The following is a 25,002-nucleotide window of genomic DNA, read 5'->3' as shown; positions in this document are numbered from 1 at the left end:
ATGAGAGAACCCAGCAAAGTATTACATATTTTAGGAAAGCCAGAATGTCTTCTTTTGTGTCTCAGTTTGCTTTTTCACATTTTCCCTCTGGTGCTTGGCAGAGCATGTGGGTTGTAGAGTCTCCTCATGCACCTTTTCTCATTTGTTTCCTTGCCTCTTGAACCATTGTGCCTGGAACTCACCAGTTTCCCAGATCTGTACAGGAGGTTGGGGATTAATGGCTTCTTAGTGACCCAGCCTCTTTGTTTTCAATGAAGTCATCTTGCTTCAGGATTCACTCTGCACAGAGTGGGAAGGCCCAGACTCTAAGCTTTTGTTCCAGTACACTGGGAGGTAGCTCTGAATCCTTGCAGGGAAAAGATACGTTCACATGGAAACAGAGACCGGGCTGATGTATAGGGCGCTAGGCGTGAGCCATAAACATCAAGGACAGCAATAAAGAGCCTATGTGCTGGGGAAGTGAAATAGGACTCCCTAGGGAGGAGGCTCTGGGGGTTGTGAGCTTAAATAACCCAGCGGAAGCAGGTTCCCTTCAGACTGTGGGAATAGCCTTGAACAAATGCGGGTGTCTTGGATGTGGTTCCCAGAGGAACAGTGAGACTACCAAGGGAATGAGAGAGAGATTAGAACTGATCTTGTGATGAAGGGCATGGTGGTCTAACTTAAGAAGTTTGGTGTCCATCTGATGACAGTTAAAGCAGGAGCCATTTAAGACAAGAACGTTGACAGTGGACAAGCATCAGATGGATGCGAAGCATCATGAAGGGATGGGAGACTACAAAGTCCAGCCCCCAATCTGATGAGAATAAGATCAGCAGCAAGAAGATGAAGTGATGTTTTAAAAGTTGTCATGGAGAGAAGATCCACAGTGGAAAAAACACTGATACAAGCAAGTTTGTGCACATCTGAGATGGGGACAGACAGATGAGACTGTAGACGACAAGGTGGTGGCAGGTATTAGAAAGAGAGAGAGAGAGAGAGAGAGAGAGAGAGAGAGAGAGAGAGAGAGAAGTGGGTTAGATCCTAAAGTCAGTGGAAGGGAAAAGGACTCAGGGAAGAGGGACATGCTGTCCCAGGAGTTGATGGTGGGGAGTTGGAACATAGATGCCTAGATAAAGGCAAAAGAAGGCGGACACAGTGTGAGAGGCAGTCTGGAGTGACCTCAGCCACTTCAGCAGAATGGAGGCAAAGCCCTTCACTGAGCACTGGGAGGAACTTCAAAGGTCCTCTAGAACAGTAATTATGCAGCATGCTTGGCCAGCAGATCTCAGCAGGGAGAGAATGCTCTGTACCTCAGCAGAGGCAAACCGAGGCAGAGAAGCTGCCCATGGAGATGCAGCCCAATGCAAAGCTTGACTCTGTTGAGGTCAGCGATGGTCGGGGTTTGCGAAGCTGATGGCAACTGGTATCTTACCTCTGAACTCTGAGGAGGGCTGGTGCACAGGCAGAGAGTGTCTATGGATTCCCAGTTCAGGCTCTGGGAGCTCAACTGTTTCCTCAGGTTCCTTTTCAAAGTGCCGCCACCCTGTGGCCCAAATCTAGCTCTTCATTCCCTTGGCCCAGGAGGACCGTCCTCATTCAGAGAAAGACAACTTCTACCAAAGGTGTAAGACCAAGAACAGATGGGACTGAGTGCCTTCGCAGAGCTGCCTGGGGTTACAGTGCTCGGGAGCTGGCTGATGGCCCCTTTCCGTTTTCTTCTTTCTTCTTTAGGAGCACAATGAGTTCAACTCTTCCATGGCCAGGAGCCAGACCAACACGGCACGTATCGATGGGCTACGGCCTGGCATGGTGTATGTGGTCCAGGTGCGAGCTCGAACCGTGGCTGGCTATGGCAAGTTCAGTGGCAAGATGTGTTTCCAGACTCTGACAGATGGTAAGGCAGATGTGTGTGTGTGTGTGGTGGTGGTGGTGGAGGGGGTGGGTAATGAGTGTTTTGGGTGAAAATGATACAGACACAAAATAGGCAATAGTGAAAGAAAACCAACCTGTAGAAACTTCAAATATATCCAGGGCTCACTAGACTAGTGGTATTTCTTCAGAAGGACTTACCTCATAGTAGGGCCATCTGGACTCTTTTGATGCATGCCAACCCGCTGAAATCTTGTCTGTCTGTCTGTCTGGCCATCAATTAATCTTATCCATCTGTTTGTCTGTCCATCCATCTCTCCATCCATCCATCCATCCATCCATCCATCCATCCATCCATCCATCCATCCATCATCCATCCATCTGTTAACCTTGTCTGTCTGTCTATCTATCTATCTATCTATCTATCTATCTATCTATCTATCTATCTGTCTGTCTGTCTGTCTGTCTGTCTGTCTGTCTGTCTGTCTGTCTATCTATCTATCTATCTATCTTTCTATCTTTCTATCTTTCTATCTATCTATCTATTCATCTATCCATCTATTAATTAATCCTATCTATCTATCTATCTATCTATCTATCTATCTATCTATCTATCTATCTATCTACCTACCTATCTCCCAACATCTGACTAGATTTGCCTTGGAAGGGTACCCCACGTGGCTGTACACCCTGTGTGGATCTGCATCTGTTCAATAGTGCAATGGTGAGGTTCACATATGCCCACAGGTGCCTCCTGGTTTCCATAAGAGGGTCCAGTGTCCTGTGCTCTCCTTTCCTCACCCACCTCGCACCTCTGTGCGTAGGCTCTGGACCTGAGCTTACCCACCTATCGTAGAAAACCAACCAAACAAAGGCAGAGGAGACAACACTCTGGCCATGTATCCAGCCAGGATCTCAGAATAGTGCAGTAACTTCACCTGTGACCTGCTCAGATATTTTTTCAGGGGGGGTGTGTGGCTTCAGTACCAGTAAATCCATCCTTCTAATAACTTTTCTCACTATAACAAGATACAGGATACCCAAGAGAAGCAACAGAAAGAAAGAAGAGTTCATTTGGCTCACAGTTTGCGGGACACATGGTGGGAAGTCATAGAGGCAGGAACCTGAGGCTGCTGCTCACAGTTTCCACAGTCAGGAAACACAGAGATGGATGGTGGTACCCAGCCCTTTTCTCCTTTTTATCCAATCCAGGACCCCATCCCTTTGGCTGGTGCCACTTACTTAGGGTGTGCCTTTCCATCTCGATTAACCCAAGATAGAAACTCCCCCATAGACATGCATAGAGGTTTGTCTCTTGGGACATTCTAGATCCTCCTAAGTTGACAGTTTATATGAACTATTACAGGCATACCCCGGAATACTTTTATTCGGGAACTTCTTTGTCTCCTCTTTTAACTTTGCTTCCAAGTCCTCAGGCATCACCTCCATCACTAGTTTAGAGGATTTGGCGTCCCGACAGCCTCAGCCTTGTGCAGGGACAGGGCTGTCTCACCATTCACACCTCTTTCCCCAGCCAGCCATCTACCAGAGTTTGTGCATTCCAGTGTCTCTCTGCCTGTCTGTATTGGCTCACTCATGAGTGGTTTTCATAGACCTTTCCAAGTGTGAGCCTATTCCACAACCCATCAATCGAAAGCCCTTCATGTTTGCTTTGCTAGTTAACATATATTCGAAATGCCTTTCTCCACAAAGCAGGCTATTTTAGGTGGATGATCTTAGACTGGATGCTTGATAAGACTTAATGTTTTATATATATATATATATATATATATATATATATATATATATATATATATATCTTGACACACATAGTTCAAAACAATTTCTACACTAATTAGAAATATTTAAAATTCCAATTATTTTATCTAAAACTTTCTTGTGGAAAAAAAATTATGAGAAGCCAGGGCTGTTCACACAGGTGTTCTGGTGTGAGGAGAGATTAAGGGGAGTAACAGTCACCCTAGATGGTACCTCCACACACTCCCACCTCTGACTCTCACCCCCCACTTTGAAGCAACACAGCTGGATGCTTTGCATGAGCTGTCTGGATCCTAGGAGAGTAGAGTGGAGCCTGTGTTGCGTTTACGCCAGGTGAATTTTCTCTCATGTTTCGGGCCTGTCGAGATGGGACAGAAAGGTGAGCCCGTTCATTGAGATTAATAACACTGCTGGGACAGGAAGCATGCAAGCCATCTGCCTCTCCCTTAAGGACTCCGCTCCCCCGTTTTGCACCTCACTTACCATCTAGATTTATAGGCACTTTGGCATCAGGAGGTACACAGGATTAAAAGCCCCATACTCCAAATGCTCTGAACACTAGTCTCTTGGCAATTCGGCTAGACAAATCAAGAAGTAACGAATTTCCCCCAAGAAGACCATTCTTTTTACATTTGGCAGTTAAGTTTTGCAGGCCCAGGAGAGGGGAGATGTACGAGAGTTCTGGTAAGTGGCCAAATTTGAGAGAATTTATCTTAACAACGGAGCTTGTTTATTGGGGAAGAAGCTGCAGGCTGGTCTGCAGCAGAGAGTGAGTTGGAAGGTTGATCATGGGCAGGGCCATGGAGGCAGGAGGAACTGTGGGATCCTTGTAGGGGAGTGGCTATCTTGGGCAGGTGGTGGCCACGTGGAGCCCTGGCTACACCTAGCCAGGTGTGTTAACCAATGACTTAGTCTCTTTCTATCATCATCATCATCCTCATCATCATCATCCTCACTTTTGGACTCTTATGTTCTGTGAAGACTTGGTTTGTGAAGACTTTGTCAAAGACTCTTCACTGTAGTTTCCTGCATTTTATTTCCTGCCAACTTTTCTTTCTAAATACATTTAAAAACAAACAAACAAACAAAAAACAAACAACACTCCCTGGTGGAGCTGGAGCGATGGCTCTGCATTAAGAAAACTGCTCTTCCCAAGCTGTTTTCCCAGGAATCACTTCAGAACTGAACTTGCAATCACTATAACTCTAGTGCCAGGGCATCCAGTACCCTTTCTGATTCCCACGGGTACCTGCACTCACATTGCATAAAAACCATACTTGGACACACACAGATACACACATGAAGATTAACAAACAAAATTGTCAGCTGAGAAAAACCAAATTCCCACCTTAAGTCTATTTAGTTGCCTTTTATAGTCTATAGATTGGGGGTTTTTAAGAGGCAACAGTAGTCTGAGTAGACTGCTGAGTTGTGATGTGCTTGCTACACAAGCATGAAGGGCCAAGGGCCAGCATCACAACCTATGTTAAACAAAAACAAACAAACAAACAAACAAAAGAGTTGGTCATGATGGCACAGGTTTGAATCCCAGTGCTAGGGAAGTAGAGATGGGTAGATTCCTGAGGCTGGATAGCTAGCCAATTTAGCCTAATTAGTGAGTCCTAGGTCTCAGGGAGAGATCTTATCTCCAAAGATGAAGTGGTTACTGCCAGTGATGTCTTCTCTGTCCATATGTGGGGACCTGAGTTCAGATTTCTAGCAATAAGCCCGTTAGAGCAGTGTGTGTCTGTGATCCCAGGTTAGGGAGACAAGACAGGCAGATCTCAAAGCTTGATAGCCAGTCAGTCCATCTGGATCATTGACCTCTACCTTGTGTGATGAATTGTGACTTTAACCAAATGGAGAAATGACTATGGAGGATGCCAGATGCTGACCTTTGACCTCCATAAACTTACACAACACACTCAAACACACACACACACACCAAAATGAGAATGGGTCCTGAGAAATGATATCCAAAGTTGTCTTCTGGCCTCAACTCACACACACACACACACACACACACACACACACACACACACAGAGAGAGAGAGAGAGAGAGAGAGAGAGAGAGAGAGAGAGAGAGAGAGAGAGAGAGAGAGAGAGCCAATAGCCTTGTCCCTAGAAGTTGCTTGCTTTTTCTTTTGCCTAGAGAGATGAAAGATGGTTCACAAATACTGAGGAGCATAAGGCCTGTTGACATATCGGGGAAACATACAGACACCCTGATCTTTATCAGTAGATTTGAGTAGGGGTTCAGAGATAGCAGCACTTAACAGCTGTGCTCAGGAGATCCTGGTACAGTTTATAGGGGGACCCTTATTGTGGTGATCTGTGACATTGGGGTTGCCAGGTAAATTTGAATTCCAGATAAATAATGTTTAAGGATAAATACCTCATATACAATATTTGGTGCATGTGTCTACCAAAATATCACTCATTATTTATCTGAAGTGCAGGTTATGATTTTGTTTGCTACATCTAAGAACTGTAATCATAATAAGATATAGACAGTTTGACCTTCTGTATGTCTGGCTATGAGGCTGTGGAGAATGGCTTCTTAGTACGATCCAAGGATGAACCTACTGCTCCCTCAAAAGGGAAAGCAAGCTGAGTTGTGTGGTGGGTGTGCATTCAAGCAAAGAGAAGGAGAATTTGGGTGCATCTGTGATGTAGGTGAAAGACTGAGAGATTCGCATGGTTTGACCTTTTACCAACATTCAAGAGGGCTGAGAATCATAGGGGTGAAATAATTCCTCCAAGATCACAAATGGTACACCAGCAACACCAGAGACGACGGCATCTCTGTCCACCTCTGTGACCCTTGGGTGTTCCACCCCACCCATAATGCAGCGTGGTTTTAGCACTTGGCACAAACCTCTGTCCTTTACTTGTCAAGTGGGATCTCAGAAAGCTTGGCGATTTCTCTGGCATCTCTTCATCCTCCACAGCTCCTGCTGCAGAGCTGGCTGACTACAGATAAACTGCAAAAAATCTGCTCAATGAGTCTGTTGACAAGCTGCATTTCAACAGCTTAAGCTGTTTCAGCAACAGCTTTCATTTCCCCTCCATCGGACTTACTCTTGGGGAAACCTTCAGAGCCAGGGCGGTGGAGGTTTGGAGTCCCCGTCTCCTGGGAGACAATAGTCACCATCCATGAGCTCCCAGAATTGTGCCTGATGTTTTGTTTCTGTAACTGTTGCCCACTCTGAAGCATTGGAAGCTGGGGTCCACACGTATGCATATATCTGGTGTCCTGGGTGCTGTGCATCGAGTCCAGCAATGTGCATGGGGCACGTGGGAGGAGTCTAATGCTCTTCTTTCTTACCTAGATGATTACAAGTCGGAGCTGAGAGAGCAGCTACCCCTGATTGCTGGCTCTGCAGCAGCTGGAGTCGTATTTGTTGTCTCTCTGGTGGCCATCTCTATTGTCTGCAGCAGGTAGGTCCCTACTCTGCTCTCCCTGAGCCCAGGAAGCCCCTCTCCACGCACCATTATCCCACGCTGGCCCTTCCCAAACTGGGCAACCTGGACAAGTCCTGCAGCCAGTAACGTAGAAATCCCAAGATTATTGATTTTTCTCTGTGCCTAGGATAAAACCTGGCTATGGGAATGGGCAAGACAATAAGTAAACAGCATCCGTCCGCCATCCTCATTTCAGCCAGGACTTTTAGCCCCTCATGCACAAGGACTTTCCAGAGTGACAGTTACAAAATTGCATTTGACCCACTGGAGCATCTCAGCTGTGCACAGGCAGTCTTCTGCTTAGAGAGCTCAGGCCCTGGGCAGCGGGCAAAAGGCAGGCGGGCAGAAGAGGGGGCAAGGAAGAAGCAGGGGAAGCTGAGCTCTGCACACCGACTGGCCTGAAGGCCTTGTGAATTTTTAATACTGTTTGCAGCTACCTTGGGTGGTTAGCCCAGATATCGCCGGCAAAGCCCTGTTGCTGGTTTCCACTGAGCAGTTCTGCCGTTCACTGCTCCGGATGGGGGGGGTCCTCATCACCACTGCCCTCTTGCCAGATGCCCACAGCCTTTCCTGGTACCTGTGAGTCCTTGATTTGAGAGTTGAATCCTCTGCCCAAGGGAATGTGTGTCGGTCAAGCAGAGTATAAGGCAAGGTAGAGATGAAATCTTCAAGTGGGCGGGGTCTTCCAGTTCACAGTGCCAGGAGACACCCAGGGTGAGTTCTATGTCTGGGCATGAACCCTCGATATGACCCTGCTAAGAAAGCCCCTCTTTTCTGTGTCTGCAGGAAACGAGCTTACAGCAAAGAGGCTGTGTACAGTGATAAGCTTCAACATTACAGCACAGGCCGGGGTGAGTAGAAAACACACCCAGGCTCTGACCTGGGTCCTTAGAACCAGATAGTGAGGGTCAAACAGAACAGCAAATGCCTGACAAGTCCTCGGTACCCAAGTGGTCCCTCTCTCTGCAAGTCCCCGGAGACCACAGGCTGTCCACTGCACGCCCTTTGTGGGCAGCCACTGGACCCCTGGTGGAAGATTACCTTCTGCCCTGATAAGCCATATTTGAGACAGGGGAAGACAGGGTTTAGCAAGTCAATGAATCCTGAAATCGCTCTCAGTGGGGAAAGATGGAAGGGTTCTCTATTAACATCTTCTGCCTTATCTTATCCAATTGAGCGGCTGGGGAATGTGTTAACCAAATTCACAGATAAGCTATAGAACACGAATGCAGGGAATTAAGGAGATAACAGAGCCCAGAAGGCTGAAGTGCTGGGCTGTCTCCCAAGCGGTTTCTTTCAAACAGTACCTTGAAAAGTTTTCTCACTCATTATCTTAACCCTGCCTCTTTTAAGCATAGGTATAAATATTTTTGTATATCAAATTTCCTTCACCAAAATACATATAATTCTATGTCAGAATTATGGCTCTTTCCTCTGAAGGAATCCAGCACCGCAGTCTAAAACAGTTCCCAGGAGGGGATAGGTTTTGTCACCTCCCTGCTTCTAGAAGCTGGTACTTAGAGCCTTACAAAAGACACTGTTTCTAAATGACTCTTCTTGAATTCCTCACATGGCCCAAGAAATCTGTCCCAGCACCCTGGGCTGACCCCTGTAAGCCACACCACACCGCAATCTGCCTCTTATGTCCTAAGCCATTTTTGTCCTGAACACTCAGCAGTGAGCAGATACCACACACATGAATACCCTGAAGCATTGGTTCGTGTCTACTGGGCTTGTTCTGTTAGTAACAATGGCTCCCAAGACTAAACTTCGCATGGACTGGTCTGCATTCCTTCTCTAAGGTCACCTGAGACAGAAAGCAGTGCAGTGTGCACAGCTGCCCTCATGCTGTGAAGGAATGCATGCTCTAATGTGGAGGGGACGAGCGAGCTTGGGCTGCAAAAAGGTCATACTGTAGATATACCTTTTTAGCCAAGATTAAGATCCACCTGAAGGTTTATATAAAATCAAACCTTTGGCAGTCAGGATGTACACAGGGTAGGCATTGCAAGGAGCAGCCCCCCCCCCACTATGACATCAGGACTCCCCAGGGCCAGCTCTTGAAGTCAGACTTTGGTGTCTGACTTTTGGGTGATGTGTATTCCCTTTGTGCCTCAGAATTGCCTCAAATCCCCCATGCTCGGCTTCCCTCGTCAATCTTGGGCTTCTGGCATTGCCTCCTCATCTGCTCCAGGTAGCTCCTTGCTGTGATAAGCCACTAGGTGTCCATTTCAGATCTGGTTCCTGAACCTTTTGGATAAAACATTTATAGATGGTCACATTGGACCAATAGAAGACATGGGACCACACAGGTACATATGATCAAGTTCAAAACATGCAAACTTGTTTTGAAGTCTCAAGATTTCTAACAGTGCCCCAGGACAACTCAGCTAAGAGTTCTCTTTCTCAAGGTGTGCCAACCCTCAGGTGGGGCACAGAGGATGCCCTGGCATCCTGGGTAGACTGGCAGTATTCTTTTGGCTAACTTCAGACTGACACTTGGCTGTCCTTCTTTGGAAGGGTGGCTCTGCCAGGCAACTTGAACTACAAGTTGTGTTTCTAAAATGTTCATGACTCCCCATGTGGGAGTCAGGGAAGGGGGACTCCATCATTTATATTGTCACAGGGGGAGGCATCTCTCCTACCTAGGCTATATATATATATATATATATATATATATATATATATATATATACCAAATCTTCATCCATAGAGTTGTTGCTACTACGAGTGAACATGGCTGGAGTTGGTGTTCTCCAGCTTCATTTATTATGGTGAGGTGGATGTAGAGCTCGGATTATTTCTTAGGCTGTTTTACGTGTGTGAGCCATTTCTAAACGTCCCTCTCCCCTGTCCCTAAGTAGTCTCTTTTAATCCAACCCCTGACACTTACCCCTGCATCCCCAACCCCAGCCCCAACACCACACACACACACACACACACACACACACACACACACACTCATGCACTGAGTTTCATGTGTGCATTTATGAAGCCATTGCTACTGGAAGATCATGATCAAAAGGCCATGCAGCTAGAGGAAAGCCCAGCACACCAAGGGCAGTAAAGCCCTGGTGAAGGAGGGGCCTGGCTGGCAGGGAGGGGCAGACAGATAAGGGTAGGAGGGTGGCTATGGAAGGTTTCCTCTGTGTCTTAATATATACTAGATTAAGAAACCTTAATCTAGTAGCTCACCTTGACTCAAGGAGACAGCTGCTAGTCCAGGAAGGACAGGTGTCTTTCTTCAGTGATAAGGCTTGAGGATTGAAGACATGGCTTATGCTTCCTCTGAGTCTGTCTGTAGACCTCATTCTCTTTCCACATTACAGAGGCTCAAAGGCTCAGGGTGCCTGGTCTTGGGTGCAGATCTATGTCTAATCCCACATGCAATTCTTCAACAAGCCCAGATAGGTGGTTTATGAGTTCCCACCTCTGGGTCCCCTTCTAATGAGAGTCAGGAGGCTCAAATGTGCTCAGTTGTGAACATGCAGACACATTACCCTCCACAGAGTGTAGACGGCTTCGGGAGTTCTGAGGGCTTCCTGGTCTGGAACTGACAGAATATCTGCAGCAGGTGTCCAGCTCTGTTCGCCAGTGCGTGGAGACACCCCTTCCCTGGGCTTCTCCAGGAAACACTACAAGGGAGTTAGTGGCTCTTGTCTTCCAGACCCTCCTTTTTAATGTGATGTAGAGGCAGAAAGAGACAGAAAAGAAACGCTTATAGTAGTCTCATCTCCCCTAATGAGTCAAAGCATGGCAGATTTAGTTATTGAAAACAAAACATCCTGTGGCATTCAGGCACCAGCTCCTGTTTCATCTCTGACCCTAGATCGGTGGTTCTCAATCTTCCTGATGCTGCGACCCTTTCATACAGTGCCACGTGTTGTGGTGACCTCCCAACCATAGAATTATTTTTCATAGCTGTAAATTTGCTACTGTTTTGAACTGTAATGTAAACATCTGAGATGCAGGATATCTGGTATTGGACCTCCAAAGGGGCTGTGACCCACAGGTTGAGAACCGCTGCCCCAGAAGTTAGTGAACAGAGATGTAAAGGGGGAATTTGGATTGGTGGAAAGACACTTGCTGGAGGAGAGTCTGGCAAGAGAATGTGCTGCATGCGTTGTCAGTCGGTCTGATGAAGGATCAGTGAGCCGGGGTTCATGGTCAAGGGCAGGTAGAAAGGGGCATAAGCTTCTCACACTCAGGAATGCGTAGACAGTGTTGTCAGGGTTCTCGGTCCAGTTCTCGTAAACCGTTGGCTGATTACAGATGAAGGGCAGGTTGATCCAGGTGAAGCAGGGCGGCTTAGGAATCCAACGTCAGGACGTAGGTGTCAGGAGGTAGACGAAAAAGAATAGTTATGCACAGAGGGGAATAATTTGCATTTTAGGAAATACAAACAGGTGTCCAGGGAACTTAGGTCATTCCTAATTTCCAAACTGCGGGAGAGCCAAGAGGATGGAGATAAAGGGAGATTGGGGCTTGTGAATGGATTAAGGGCTTTAGGATATCAGTCCTAAGAAAACTACCTCAAGTAGAAGATATAAATTAGAGTCTCTGCTTTCATGTTTTGAAAAAGCATAAATGAGGTATGGACCTGTATTTGTCAGGGTTCTCCAGAATAGCAGAACCAATGGGATGAAGAATCACACACAGGCAGACACACACACACACACACTCACTCACGAACATGCACACACATATACAGAGATACAGGCAAACATACACATACACAGAGAGACACACACTCACTATCACACAGACAGGCAGACAGGCAGACAGACAGACAACGGAATCATACCTGGAAGCTGAGGACCTGGTAACTGCTCTGTCCTTGAGGCTGGAACACTCAGCCGTCTCAATCTGGCACCAGAAGCTCTGAAGTTTCCTGGAGAAGTGCTGGTCCCTAGTCCCCAAAGAAAACCTGGGCACATTGATCCTAACATACCTTAGGAATCAGCAGCAGCAATGGGACAGTTGAACTCAATGGCCAGAGGGAAGCCAGGCAAGCAAAAGGCAGGTGAGATAAGTTTTCTCTGCCACACCCTTTTTAAATCTGCACTGATACCAAAAGGTAACACCCATCCACACATCAATCAAAAAAGCCGGGGTGCTTTCCAAGGGAGGCTCCTTAGTCAGGTGATTCTGCTATGTGGCAGGTAGACATTAAAACCAACCATAACACTTGCGAGTGGAAACCGCCCCAATCTTCTGACAAAGCAAGGGGCAGGGAGAGGGCAGAGTTCAGGCCCTGAGAGATGCCCAGAGGCACTGTGACACATGTGGGTCTGGGAATAGAAAGTTGAATTCTGTCATCATTAGGAACAGAAAAGAAGTGATTAAGAAAATAATTATGGGACCTTGTCTCTTTTAATTAGACCATATATTTAGTAAACTCAAGAATTATGGGTGGTGAATGTTTATTTTGGCAAAAATATCTTATGGCCTCCTAATGGAAGGCATTGTTAACTAGATACAGACTGTCTTCATATGAGAGAAAGTGAGTTAGTGACTGTCATTCCCTTAGGAGAGAGGTCCCCAGCATTATTCCAGTACTTGTCCTATTCAATCTGGTGACTGTTTGATTGCTTTTTAAACTTCACGAGTCAGACACAAGCGTGGGGTTGCTGATCGAGTTTGTAGGTAACAGTTGGGAAGCAGAACTAACACCATAAAAGACAGAATCAAAATTCAGAGCTACCCAACAGCTTTGAATGCTAATTTGAAATCTGCAAGACAAAATGTTAGCGGGATAAATCTGGAACCTAGTGTTTAGGTTGAAACAAAACGGAAGCAGTACAAATAGGAAGACATCCCACTTACTATTTATTTGTGTGAAAAAAAAAATAACTAGCTGATCACATGCTTACTCTCAGTGGCACTACTGATGAAGAATGCTAATAACACACATTTTAAACACTTGCTGTATTAAACGTTTATATCAACTCTGCTCTCTGTGCTGGTAAGAACCTACTCAGATTCATGAGCTCCTTCCTAGAGACCTGGTTCAAGGACACACTCCACAAAGCACCTGTGCAGAGGAGAGCAGCCTGCCTGGTTGAGTGTGGCTAGTGTTTCAGTGACAGTATGTTGCCAGATTCACAGAAGCTGTCCATCAAGAGGTTCCTCTATCATGAAGCTAGGGCTTGAGAACTTGTAGCAATGGATGCTAGAAAAGTAAATTAGATTCCGGCTCCAGATGAGAGATGGAATGAAGTTCCACTCAGAAGTATGTCTAAATTGCTGCATTCAGGGTGGTTGATTCTGAATGTCAAAGATACTACCCACCCATTCCACCGAGGATCACCTGAGACCCAGTATTCAGGACAGGAGGACCCTGGAAGAGAGACTTACTAGGGTATTAAGAGTGGCTCATGCATAAGAAGGCCTGCAGGCAGACAAGGAGAGGCTCCTTGGTACAAAAGGAGGCTGAGTTTACAGTCAGCGTTTATTAAATGTCAAATAAATCGAACGATCTAAAGTCACCCATGTGTATGCTGTTGGCTCCTAGCCAGAATCTCTGCAACTGTTAACTGCAACAGTTCCAAGATCATTAGCCATGGCCCTTGGCTTCCCAATAGGACTTTGGCAGTCCAGCACCAGCCATCCTTGCCCGAGAGAACTCTGTCCTGGTCATTGGTACCCACAAGGCATGGATGTGTTAGGCAGTTTCCCAGGAGTCTTAGGCTATTGCCACTTCTGTTGTTCACTGTGCAGCACATTGGTTGCACAAACACTGCCATCTTCCACCTTAAGTAATTACTGAGACCACTTCACATCATTTTTCCAGCCTACAGTCCCTCCCTTAGCAAAATGAGCTCCCCAGTGCCCTGCCCGCAGTGTCCCCCTCCACAGTGGTCAGCTCTGTGTGCCCATGGCACTTCTCACAGAATGTTCTCATGGGGACCCCAGGGTTTGTCTGTCAACATCGCTGCCTCTGTTTCAAGGTGGCCTCCCTGATTCCTCCACACCCAGTGCCACACCTCCCTCTAAGCATTCCAAACTTCTCCTTTGTAGTAACGTCCTGTTGCCCTTCCATTTAATCCAGTTATGCAGCTTCTAGGAGTCTGACCTTGAAGAGTGGCATCCCTGACCTTCTGCCTCCTCCTGTCTCTGTCATGTTCACAGTCCACTCCCCGAGTACGGACTGCTTCCTCACTGCTCAGCTTTGTTCTTCTCCATGTCCTCCTCCACTTCTCAGTCACGTGAAGAGCCCCGAGAGCGTGGCTTTTCCATAGATCCCACAGTGCCGGTTGGATGTCTAGCCGTGTTGAGCAAAGGGAAGGATGCTCAGAGTTCCAAGGCACAGTATCAGAGATGGTCCCTCAAGAGCTGCACATGTTTCTAAGTATCTCTGCTTTCATGCTCTCACGCCTGGGTGAAGTTGGATGAGTCTCTTGGATCCAGAATGAGGTACAAGCAGGCAAACTTCCCCATTTCCTTAAGACACCATTAAAGCCTGCTGGGACACAAGTATATTAATGATTGAAAACAACCGAGTCCCCTCATTCTCTGACACTACCCTGTGGGATTCGTTTTTTTGTTTTGTTTTGTTTTGGTTTTGGTTTTGTTTTTGTTTTTTTTTTTTGGTTTTTCAAGACAGGGTTTCTCTGTATAGCCCTGGCTGTCCTGGAACTCACTTTGTAGACCAGGCTGGCCTCGAACTCAGAAATCCGCCTGCCCCTGCCTCCTGAGTGCTGGGATTAAAGGCGTGCGCCACCACACCCGGCACCCTGTGGGATTCTAGCAGTCCTCTCCCAGTTAGAGGCCAGCTGGCTTTTGCTGGAACCTCTGAAGTTCTATATCAGTTGTCACAAGTGGCCTGCAAATGTGCTTGCTACTGCTATTAGTTCTAAACTCATCTATTGGATGGAACACAGGGCCCCTAATGAAGGAGCTAGAGAAAGTACCCAAGGAGCTGAAGGGGTCTGCAACCCTATAGGAGGAATAACAACATGAACTAACCAGTACCACCCAGAGCTGGGTCTCTAGTTGCATATGTAGCAGAGGATGGCCCAGTCAGCCATTAATGGGAGGAGAGGCCCTTGGTCTTGTGAAGATCATATGCCCCAGTACAGGGGAATGTCAGGGCCAGGAACCAGGAGTGGGTGGGTTTGAGAACAGGGTTGTGGGACGGTATAGGGGACTTTCGGGATAGTAATTGAAATGTAAATGAAGAAAATATCTAAGGAAAAAAAAAGGAAAAAAAAAAACCTCAGAATTCGCACTGTGCCTAGACAAGGGCAGGGGGTGTCTCCCCCAGTTCTTAGTCTCCTCATGTCACCTGCTATTTACAACCATGAGCCCCCTGTTTTGCCCTGCGCTCCTAGCACTTGTAAATGTCTCCATAACCTTTCAAATACCCCTACGTAAGACTTCTAGTATCCCCAGAGCTCACTTCAGCCACTTCTGGTTGATCTTCTGGTACAGAGCCTCTGACAGTAGGAAAGTATGTCTTCAGCTCCCAGAAATATTTGGTGTCACACGAGAAGGCACCAGACAGCAGTGAAGCCATGCTCCCCATGAACATGTTTACAAATTAGATCTTTATTGGAGATTTGTGAACTAGGGGATGAGAAATCTAGGGGTGTGCTTACTAATAAAGCACTAACAATGAGACGTTTAAGTCCACACATGCTCCTTTTATGCCAAAGATATGGAACCTATGAAAAACGGAAACTCAAACATAGCTAACACTTTAAAAGTATTCCTGTTAATAACAATGGTGTGAAGGCCACACCAGTCACTATAAAATCCCATATATTATGAGGGTCTATTAATCTAATATTGCCATCATCACCTCTAAAAATATTTCCCAACTTTCACAAGCAGAGAACATCTTCTGAGCCCCATCTCCCAGGGGTTGGCTGGCTGTGCCTGCCTCTGTTGCTGACTTGATTCCCTGTTTCACTGTCTGGTGATTCATTGCACTAAATACCATTTTCCTGATAATTAAAAACTGCTCACTGGCAAGTGGGAGCAGGAACAGGCTGAGGCGGGATTTATGCAGAAACACAAAATGAGCCGAAAGACAAATGACCTGTTCCGCCTTGCAAAAGGCAATTTTTTTTTTCCCTTCCTCATCTTCTGGGATTTGAGAGAGGCTGGCTAGAGCTTGGGAGCATGGTCTGGGGAGATCTGTCATCATACGAGGAGGTGTTTGCAAGGGGGATCCATTGTATTCATGTGCTTAGCCAAATCACTCTGTTAATTTAGAACACATAGACCCCTGCCTGCAGTGGGAGGACCTGGGTCAGGGACATCTTTCGCTCCTGCCTTACTGGATGCTTAACAGGCTGTGGCTGGAGGAAAGGCTGAGTTTGAGCCATTTCTCAGACTTTGAGCTTTCCCAGTTTCCTTTCTCCATATAACAGTTCTTTTACTCAGTGTCAAGCAAAACGGGGAGTGATTCTGATGGATGCAGTAGATGCAGGATTTAGGACATTCATCTTGTCTAGACAGTTCAACAGATCACAGTCCCGGGCTTTAGCAGCTTTCTTGGCTCCTGGGAAATGCCCCAGTGACAGCCAAAGCGATCAGACACAGCACAGAAGCTGTGGTGTTACACGTATGTTCGCACGTGTGCAAATGCATGCACACATGAATTCGCACTTCTCAATTACTCAGACCTCTCTTGGGAAGTCAAGAGCATGCATCGTCACAGGGCAGACATTTTCCCAGCTGAGTGCACTTTGTGGCACATTTCTGGCCTAAAGAGTAGAGGCTCTGTCAAGAGATGAGCCTTCTCCCTTCTGGGAATAGCTTCTTCCCCAAACTGGCTGGGGCCAGTATCTGTAAAGCTCATTAGCTCAGAATCCTTCCCCATTCATCCTCATATACGTCTTTACTTGCAAGCCATTCATTACAGCCCATTCTAGATTGTTTAATTAGTTTCCATGGAAGAACTCCTTCAGGACAGCTTAGCATACATCTTTAAAAACCCTTGATCTAAAATAACAAGGTAGTTATTTTGAAAGGAACTAATATAACCCTAAGTGGCTTATGTTCCCCCACTGCCCACTGTGCCTCCCTTTCTTTTTCACCTCCCTAAACACATCCAAGAAAAAAAATTGTTGATAACAGTAATGAGTCTATTAGTCGGGGAGTCTTCACAGTACATGGGGCACTGCGCTGGGCCTGCCACTTGTCATAGGGTCTTTATTCTCACAGGCAAGCTGAAAGGAAAGTCACATTTCTCGTATGGGTGGAGAAGCTGTTATAAGAGATAAGTCTGAACTTGCTGTATCATGCAGGATTAATAAACGATTTTGGGGTTCTAATGTCATCTACAGATATCAGCACCAGGGGATGTACAGAACTAGGAGGGAAAGTCACAGCTTATTGACACTACCCTGGTGTCCCTTTTAACCTCTTTTTTTTTTTCCCCGTCTTGAGTGTTTCTGGTTTGTTTTATCTGTCTCCTTCATCTTCCCATGGGTGATGTCTGACCTCCATCATCAGCATCTGTATTTCTTTGCCTGACTGCTTTCTCTGGCCCTAGAGCCTCCCTCTTAACTATGTTACTGGCATTTTGACTATGCCAATCACTATGGAAATACCTCAGCTACTCTTTCCTGAGGAGGGTCCACTCTGAAACTGTGGTCACCCAGCAGAGCTCACAGAGTGAAGATGAAGCCAGTGGTAATAACCCACAATAGTCAATGGCTCATGCACATACCTTAATACCTTCCAACTTCTGTCCCCTATTTAATTTCCTTTTTTCTTTCATGTACTTCTTGGCATACCCAGGTACGCCATTTGCTTTTATAACATGGCCTTTAGGGAAGTTTCTAGGGGAACCCTAAGCATGTCTGGTGCTTAAGAGAGATGCTGCCCTGGGCATCTCATATGCTCACAGTCTGGCCAATTGCAGTGCTCTCTTCCTGTGTTCTGCACAGTAGGTGGGAACATGGTGATACCCCATCTCTACTTTGCCTTTAGTCCATCGCTACTAAAGAACTCTCTCTCTCATGCACATACATACAGCTATCCCCCGAGGAGTGAAATGTTTCAGATGTACAATGGGCCTCCTTCAGCTGAGAGTCACTCTAAATATGGCCCAAGACAAAAATCATACACTTATTTACATCATTATGAGATTGTTTTGTTTTTACAATTTTTTTAAACTCAATTGCATGGCTCTCAAGCAGGAAGTTTGTTGCTAATGTTTCATGATGTCGACAGTCTAGGCAGAGACAGAGAGAAGAATCTCCACTTTGCTTTGTTAGTTAGTGTGTAAGTATTCCAAAGCCAAAGTCATCCTGAGGTTTGTAGAGTGTTTCATGTATGTACATGTATGTATGTAGGGTGGTGAGATGGAAAGTGTGTATATGTGTTTGTTTGTCAAGTGTATGAGCACATGTGTGCACATTTCTCGGATGGACGGCGGCTGAGGTTAACCTTATTTGTTGTTCCTCCCGTGTCGTCCAACCCTTTTTTATCTTATTTTGCATTTTTTTTTTTTTTTGAGATAAGATCTCTCATTGGAACCTTGCTATTTTAGGCCAGACTGGCTGGGTAGCAAGACCTAGAAATCTACCTGTCCCTTCCTCCCCAACACTGAGGTTACAAGTCTATGCCATACATTCAACATTTTACATGAATTGCTAGTGATCAATCTCAGGTCCTCACACTTCCAAGGATAATCACTTTATTGACTAAGCATCTCCCTAACCTCTCAATCCCACCACTAGAAGCCTTCTAGGGTGTGTTTGCCTACTTCCAAGTAAGTAGCCTGGAATACCAGGAACAGTATTGCTAAAGAACAAAAGAACCTACCTTTTGGGAAAAATGTTTCTTCCCTCACTTGGCTTTCTTTGACTTAACCTCCCCCATCTTAACCCCCCCTTGACTCCCCCACTGTGAAACCCCTCCCCCATTCTTCAGTGTATTTTTCTTACTTCTTTGAATTGTGTGCTAGAATTTTCAGGCCTGTCCCGAAGAAGGAGGTGATCAAGACATTCAGAGAGGTACTGGATGTTTTTCTGATGGAAGATGACAGAACTAGGACATGGCTGGAAGGCTCAGAGGCAGTAGGGAATTAGGGTGGCTGAGGTACTGAGATGAGGTTTTTAAAATCCAACGCCCAGCTTCGGCCTGGATTCCCACCACCCACATAGAGACAGACCCATCCAGCCTGCCCCTGCCGATCGGACTCCTTTATAGGTACACCGCAGCAGGGATGTGGCGGTAGACCATACAGCCGGTCTTTTGGAGGCTCCACCTTTCACCATCCCAGAACGATGGAAACAATTTCTGTACTTCACTTAATGACACATGGAACACGTTGAAAAATTGCATCTCAAATGAATCCATTTGTTCTTGGGTTTCGGTTGCCTTTTCTGTCCCCTGTCCTCTACTTTTTGAAAGTAGTTTTTCTGCAATGACGATTCTCTATTTTGTCCCTAAGCACACCTATCTATCTTGCACTGTATACATCAGTGACAGGGTCTATATTCTTTTATGTATTTCTCATCTACCATTTTATTCGTTTTTTCATACTTCAGTGTGTCTGAAGGCATGGGGGGTTCAATTACCATTTTTCTTTCATTCTACCCCATTTTTCCTGTGTAGACGTTGTTCTTTCTTGTATTAATATTTTCTAAGCTTTCACCTTACATTTTCTCTTTTTGGCATACTGTGTTGGCACTTCTGTCTTGAGGGTTTTCTAATAGCAATTTCTTCCTTTTTTAAAAAAAGAAAAAACCAAACGCCATTCTCATCCCTCTTGTGGCCATGGACCACAGCCGTCAGTTATAACCTTAACAGTGGCCTCCACTCAGGAAAGTTGTCAAGTTGATAAATATTGATATCTACCCTACCATTTGACCACCACTTTTCTGCTAATGCATTTGGTTGGCATCAATCAGTGTCTTTGCCTTCTGTGAGTGCCTGGTGCGGGAACTGGTCCCGATCTGTCACTTATAAGTAATCTGTTCTGCCTTTCGTCAAGAGCAGAGAAAAGGGAAAAAATATGGACGCAGAGGGCAGAGAACCGAAGTGGTCCAGGGGAAGAAAGATAGAGCAACCACCTGGTGAAGAGAAGGGTCCCTCCCAGAAATATCCTTGGTGCCGGGGACATCCGTGGTAGCAGTGACTGTATCCTCTCTGGGATGTTAACTTGCTTATCTCATCCAATAAGGCTCCCCAGGGATGAAGATCTACATTGACCCATTCACTTACGAGGACCCTAATGAAGCTGTCCGGGAGTTTGCCAAGGAGATTGATGTATCTTTTGTGAAAATTGAAGAGGTCATCGGAGCAGGTATGGCTCTTCCTTCCCCTCGTCCCCGTCTTCTTGTTGTCCACACACCGTCTTCCTAACACTCTTGCTCAGAATCGTTGGGGACCTTGGTCACAGTGGCTAAGCTAACCTGGGAAAGCTCGGACTGGACCTTGACTCTAGTTTTCAAAGATTCTGGAGTAGCTCTGGAAACAGACCACAAAACTCAGATAAGGAGAGAGATGTAGAATACGTAGTCGTGAAGATAGAAAGAATCCATTTAAAAAGCTGATCTAGTGTCCCCTTTGATGATGTCTCAATGGCTTTAGGATAACACTTTTCCCCCTATGTGACTCCCCCTGTATGGATACACTTGCATCCAGACCAGGCATCAGAATAGAATCCCCAGAGTAGATTAGAACCCACTACTGAGGGGCCCCCGGGAAATCACAACATAAGACTGATCTTGAAAATTCATCTTTCTTTAACAGATTGTGGTCAATCTGTCTATAGACCCAGCCTAATTACTGTAGGGTGGGTGAGATATCGCAATGTGAGACTAAAAAAATGCAAACAAACAAACCAAAAACAAAACAAAACAAAAAACCCCCAAAACCCCAAACAACAAAACAAAATAAAAAAAACCCCAAACATCCCAGACATCATTATTTTGTAAGTAACCTTTTACATCGTTGATCTGAGTCTCCTTCCAGACTTCATTTTCCTCTATAGTCTTTGTCTTGGCTTCTTCAGTTCTTGTGATCCTTTGCACAGGCCATCTCCATCATTGTTCCTGGCACCAGAGTGCTTGGTTCAGGTCACTGGACAGGTATGGATGGAGTGACATCTCCCAATAACATTTTAACTCCACAAAGCACGTTGAAGCTGAGTCCTACAGACAGCCACTTCATTTGTTATCTTTAGAGGGAATGTCATAATCCTTCCACTCACAGATTCTCCCAATGCACTGAGGGGACAACAAGCCACATATGGAATTGGGAGCCACATTGGGAAGTACACCCCATTAAGACACCATCTCTATGCTCTGGGATCTTCTTTAAGCCCTGCCTCCTTGCCCCTCCTCTGGCTACACTGTGGAAGGCCCTGGAACTCTCCCTTTCACCACACGCGGCCACCCCCACTGACCCCCCAGGAGTTCCAGCTGGCTGACTAGAATCCATCAGGGTCACTACATATTTCCCACTGACTGTCATTAAGCATTTTACTGAACCACGACTCTCACTTCTGTGTCGATAATTTTCCCTTCCTCTTTAGACACTGACATATTTAAGGATCATGCATTGGAAGGTTGCATACCAGATAAATTGGACTCTGCTCTTCCAGGCTTTGATTTCTCCAGGAAACTTAAAGAGTGTTGAGGAGGCGGGCCTGCTGTCCTGCACTCTTTTTGCCCGCATTATTAATTGTTGTTATGGCTCTCTGTAATGGTGCTAGTGATTTTAATGTTGTTATTTATGTCATGTGCTTAGAGTGATGTGTTCTGGACTGCATTTCATCCCAGACAGCACACATCAACACCCCTCCTGACTTTGTCAAGGGACGAGTAAAGAGCCTTCTCGCTTTATGATCCTGCCAGGGAGCTACAATTTGGGGTGAGCTCACCAACTGCCGGATGCCCATAAAGGGACAATTGATGGTCCCACTCTATCCTTCACCTTCCATTTGTGTTTTGTGTGATGTGCTGCCGTGTATGTGCATTCTGCTCAGAGGAGGTTCAGTGGTTTTCCTGTGGCTCGCCTGGTATTGCGAGGAATGCACTTAACAGATTATATGATGCTCAGCAGCACAGCCTTAAGAATTTTGTCTGGTCCCTGCTGACCACCCTTTCTACCAAGGCCCATCTCCTTGTGATTCAGAAGCATCCCAGGGCTGGTCCCCATGGGCATTCACAACCCGGTGTGATTTTTAATAAGAGACACTCTACAAACACATTCATTTCCCTCACACCCTGCCTCACTGAGACTGGCTCTCCCTTGTGCTAATCAAGAGATTACTTGGTAGCCAAACTAAAGGAAGAAAAAAGTAACAATGACACAATGTAATTGACAATGTTTCTTTTAGCCACCCAGAGGAAGCAGGAAAACTGGTTTGCAATATTGGGGATGGGGAGAGTGAAAAGCCACACAGGAAAACAGTCATCTCCTCCCTCCCTCCTTCCTCCTCCCTCTCCCCTCCCTCCCTCCCTGTCCCTCCTCCCTCTCCCTTTCTCACTTCCTCCCTTTTTCCTTCCTTTCAGTACTCCCTCCCTCTCTTCTTTCGCCCTCTTCATTGTCTCCTTCCATCAAAAAGCTTTTAATGGCTACTTTCTATACACTGAAGTGGATTTCCTAAGAAGGATAAATGGCCCCTCAGCTCTGAAGTCTGACAGACTTAGCGGAAGTGAACAGCGCTCCCAGTCAGGTACTTTATACCATCATAGTGCAGGCACAGAGAAGAGACAGGGCCCTTCCTTGCAGGATCTGTGTAGTTCCATGGGCTGGGGGTGCTGGGGAATCAGGAGACTCCTCTATTCCTTATTTTTTTTTTTCTTTTTGTCACCAAATACTTAACTAGACACATCTTAAGGAGGGAAGGGTTTACTCTGGCTTGTGGCTTCTGGTATCTCATGGAGGGATGGCAACAGGACCCCAAATCTAATCATGTGGTTAGAATGCAAAAAGCAGATGGCAGGCAAACCCCACCGCTGGCCTCTAGAGACCCACTCCTCAGGCAAGGCTCCACCTCTTAAAGGTGCCACAACCATTATTTCCCCTTGGAAATGTATTTGTTTTATTTTCCATGTGAGAATTTTGCCTGCACATATGGGCACTATGGATATGCTTAGTGTCCACAGATGACAGAAGAAGGTCATAAGATCTCCTAGAATGGATCTATGGATGCCCATGAACCACCATGTGGGTCCTCTCCAAGAGCAACACATTCTTTTAATCACTAAGCCACCTCTGCCATCCCTTACCCCAAACTCTTAAAATGGCACCACTCCCTGGAGACCAAGCAGTCACGTAAATGAAGCTATAGGGGCAGTTTACATTCTAACCACAATAACTTCACCAAAGAAGTTACTTTCAAAGCTGAAAACAGGAAAAAATTGCAGTGGTTCTCAACCTTTAGGTCACAACCCTTCTGGGGTAAGATAACCTTTTCACAGAGGTCACCTAAGACCACTGGAAAGCACAGATACTGACATTGCAATTCATAAAAACAGTGGCAAACTTACAGTAATGAAGTAGCAATGAGAAAAATGGTTGGTGGATCACCCCAACATGAGGAACTATATAAAATGGATGCAGCATTAGGAAGGTTGAGAACCACTGTCTTAGAGAGAGAGAGTGACAGAAAATGAATGACATGTGATTCACAGAGAAAAATGAGCGCTGTGTTCCAACACAGCCATGCTGGAGTCTGCCTGCACTAGCTCGCAGGAGCCAACGTTGGATACCTCGTCCCGGTCCCATATGCAGTTCTGTTGGTACTCCCCATAATGGGTATATTTATACCATGGGATTAGCAAACACTGTTAGCCATGAGCATTTCCTTCTCTTGGCTGCTTGGGTTTTTTGAGAGAGCTGGTAGTCAGACACATGCCACCCTACATCTTGGAGTGTACAAGGAATGCTGACCCCACAGCCTGTGTGGGGTTATTTTAAATAGAGGGTTCTGAAGCCTTTGCCTACCAAATAGAGAACCAGAGAAGAGAGGCTGTTTTAGTGTTCAGAAAAAAACAAAGAAACAAAACAAAACCAAACCCTTCATCAATGAAACCCGCAACTGTAGTAGATGCTGGGAAATTGACTCAATGCTTAGCCATCCCTGTGATGAAGATGATTTTCTAGCCCAAAACACAGCACCACACTCCACAAAAGGGAAAAAGAGGTTGTGTGATGGGGTTGGGGACACCATAGGGAGGATGTAGTCTTGTAGGTATGAGGAGAGGCTCGCTGTCAGGGAGCACTCAAAGAAGAGACACTCCAAGTGACCACTGGGTGGACAAATCAGCTTAGATGGAGCAAGAACAGAGACAGTGCTGCTGCTGCTGGAAAACGGTTTTTGTTTGTTTTGTTTTGTTTTGTTTTGTTGTAGGTTGGTCTAGACAATCAGGCTAGCCTTGAGGTGAAACAACTGTAATAAAGATATTTTCTCCCAAGAGACAAATGGGATCCTGAACAGGTTTTGCAATAGGATGGTCTTCAGAGAGTGAACTATGATGGGAGGGGAAGAGCAAGTAACCCTCCTGAAGCCTAGAGACAAGCTATTGGTGCTTTGTCTAGCTCTGGGAAGAGGACGCGAGAGGGCTGATACTGGAATAAAGGGTGGGATGGGAGATGCCATCGAAACAACTAGATATCCAGGCTAAGGCAGTGTGGCATATGCATCTACTATGATGTTGAGGGACTGGAGTTGGTGGGGGCAGTTGGCTTGGAGGTTGGGCCCAGAAATGAAGACCATTAAGTACCAAGAAGGCACGGTGTGGCAGTGTTGGTTGTCTGAGAAGAGGTCAATAGAGTAGAATTTGCAAACTATGAGACAGATACATCACAGTAACTTCAAAGTACCTTCTAAAACTCTTTAGGATGTTGAGCAGAGGAATAAAAAGTAACCACTATTGTCTTAGTCAGGGTTTCTATTCCTGCACAAACATAATGACCAAGAAGCAAGTTGGG

At 45.9% G+C, this 25,002-nt stretch overlaps 1 protein-coding gene across 1 annotated transcript in view; it reads left to right on the top strand.

The window, feature by feature from the left end:
• Positions 1-25,002, top strand: part of Ephb1 (EPH receptor B1) — a 433,913-nt gene that overhangs the window by 347,062 nt on the left and 61,849 nt on the right. Inside the window, exons 7-10 of the mRNA XM_021208040.2 lie at positions 1,714-1,876; positions 6,963-7,071; positions 7,882-7,946; positions 20,240-20,362. Of these exons, the coding sequence (XP_021063699.1) occupies positions 1,714-1,876; positions 6,963-7,071; positions 7,882-7,946; positions 20,240-20,362 (460 nt within the window). The remainder of the gene's footprint in view (positions 1-1,713; positions 1,877-6,962; positions 7,072-7,881; positions 7,947-20,239; positions 20,363-25,002) is intronic.

Source organism: Mus pahari, chromosome 10 (assembly GCF_900095145.1).
Source record: "Mus pahari chromosome 10, PAHARI_EIJ_v1.1, whole genome shotgun sequence".
Classification (NCBI taxonomy): Eukaryota; Metazoa; Chordata; class Mammalia; order Rodentia; family Muridae; genus Mus; species Mus pahari.
This window is presented reverse-complemented; position numbering and strand designations above follow the sequence as displayed.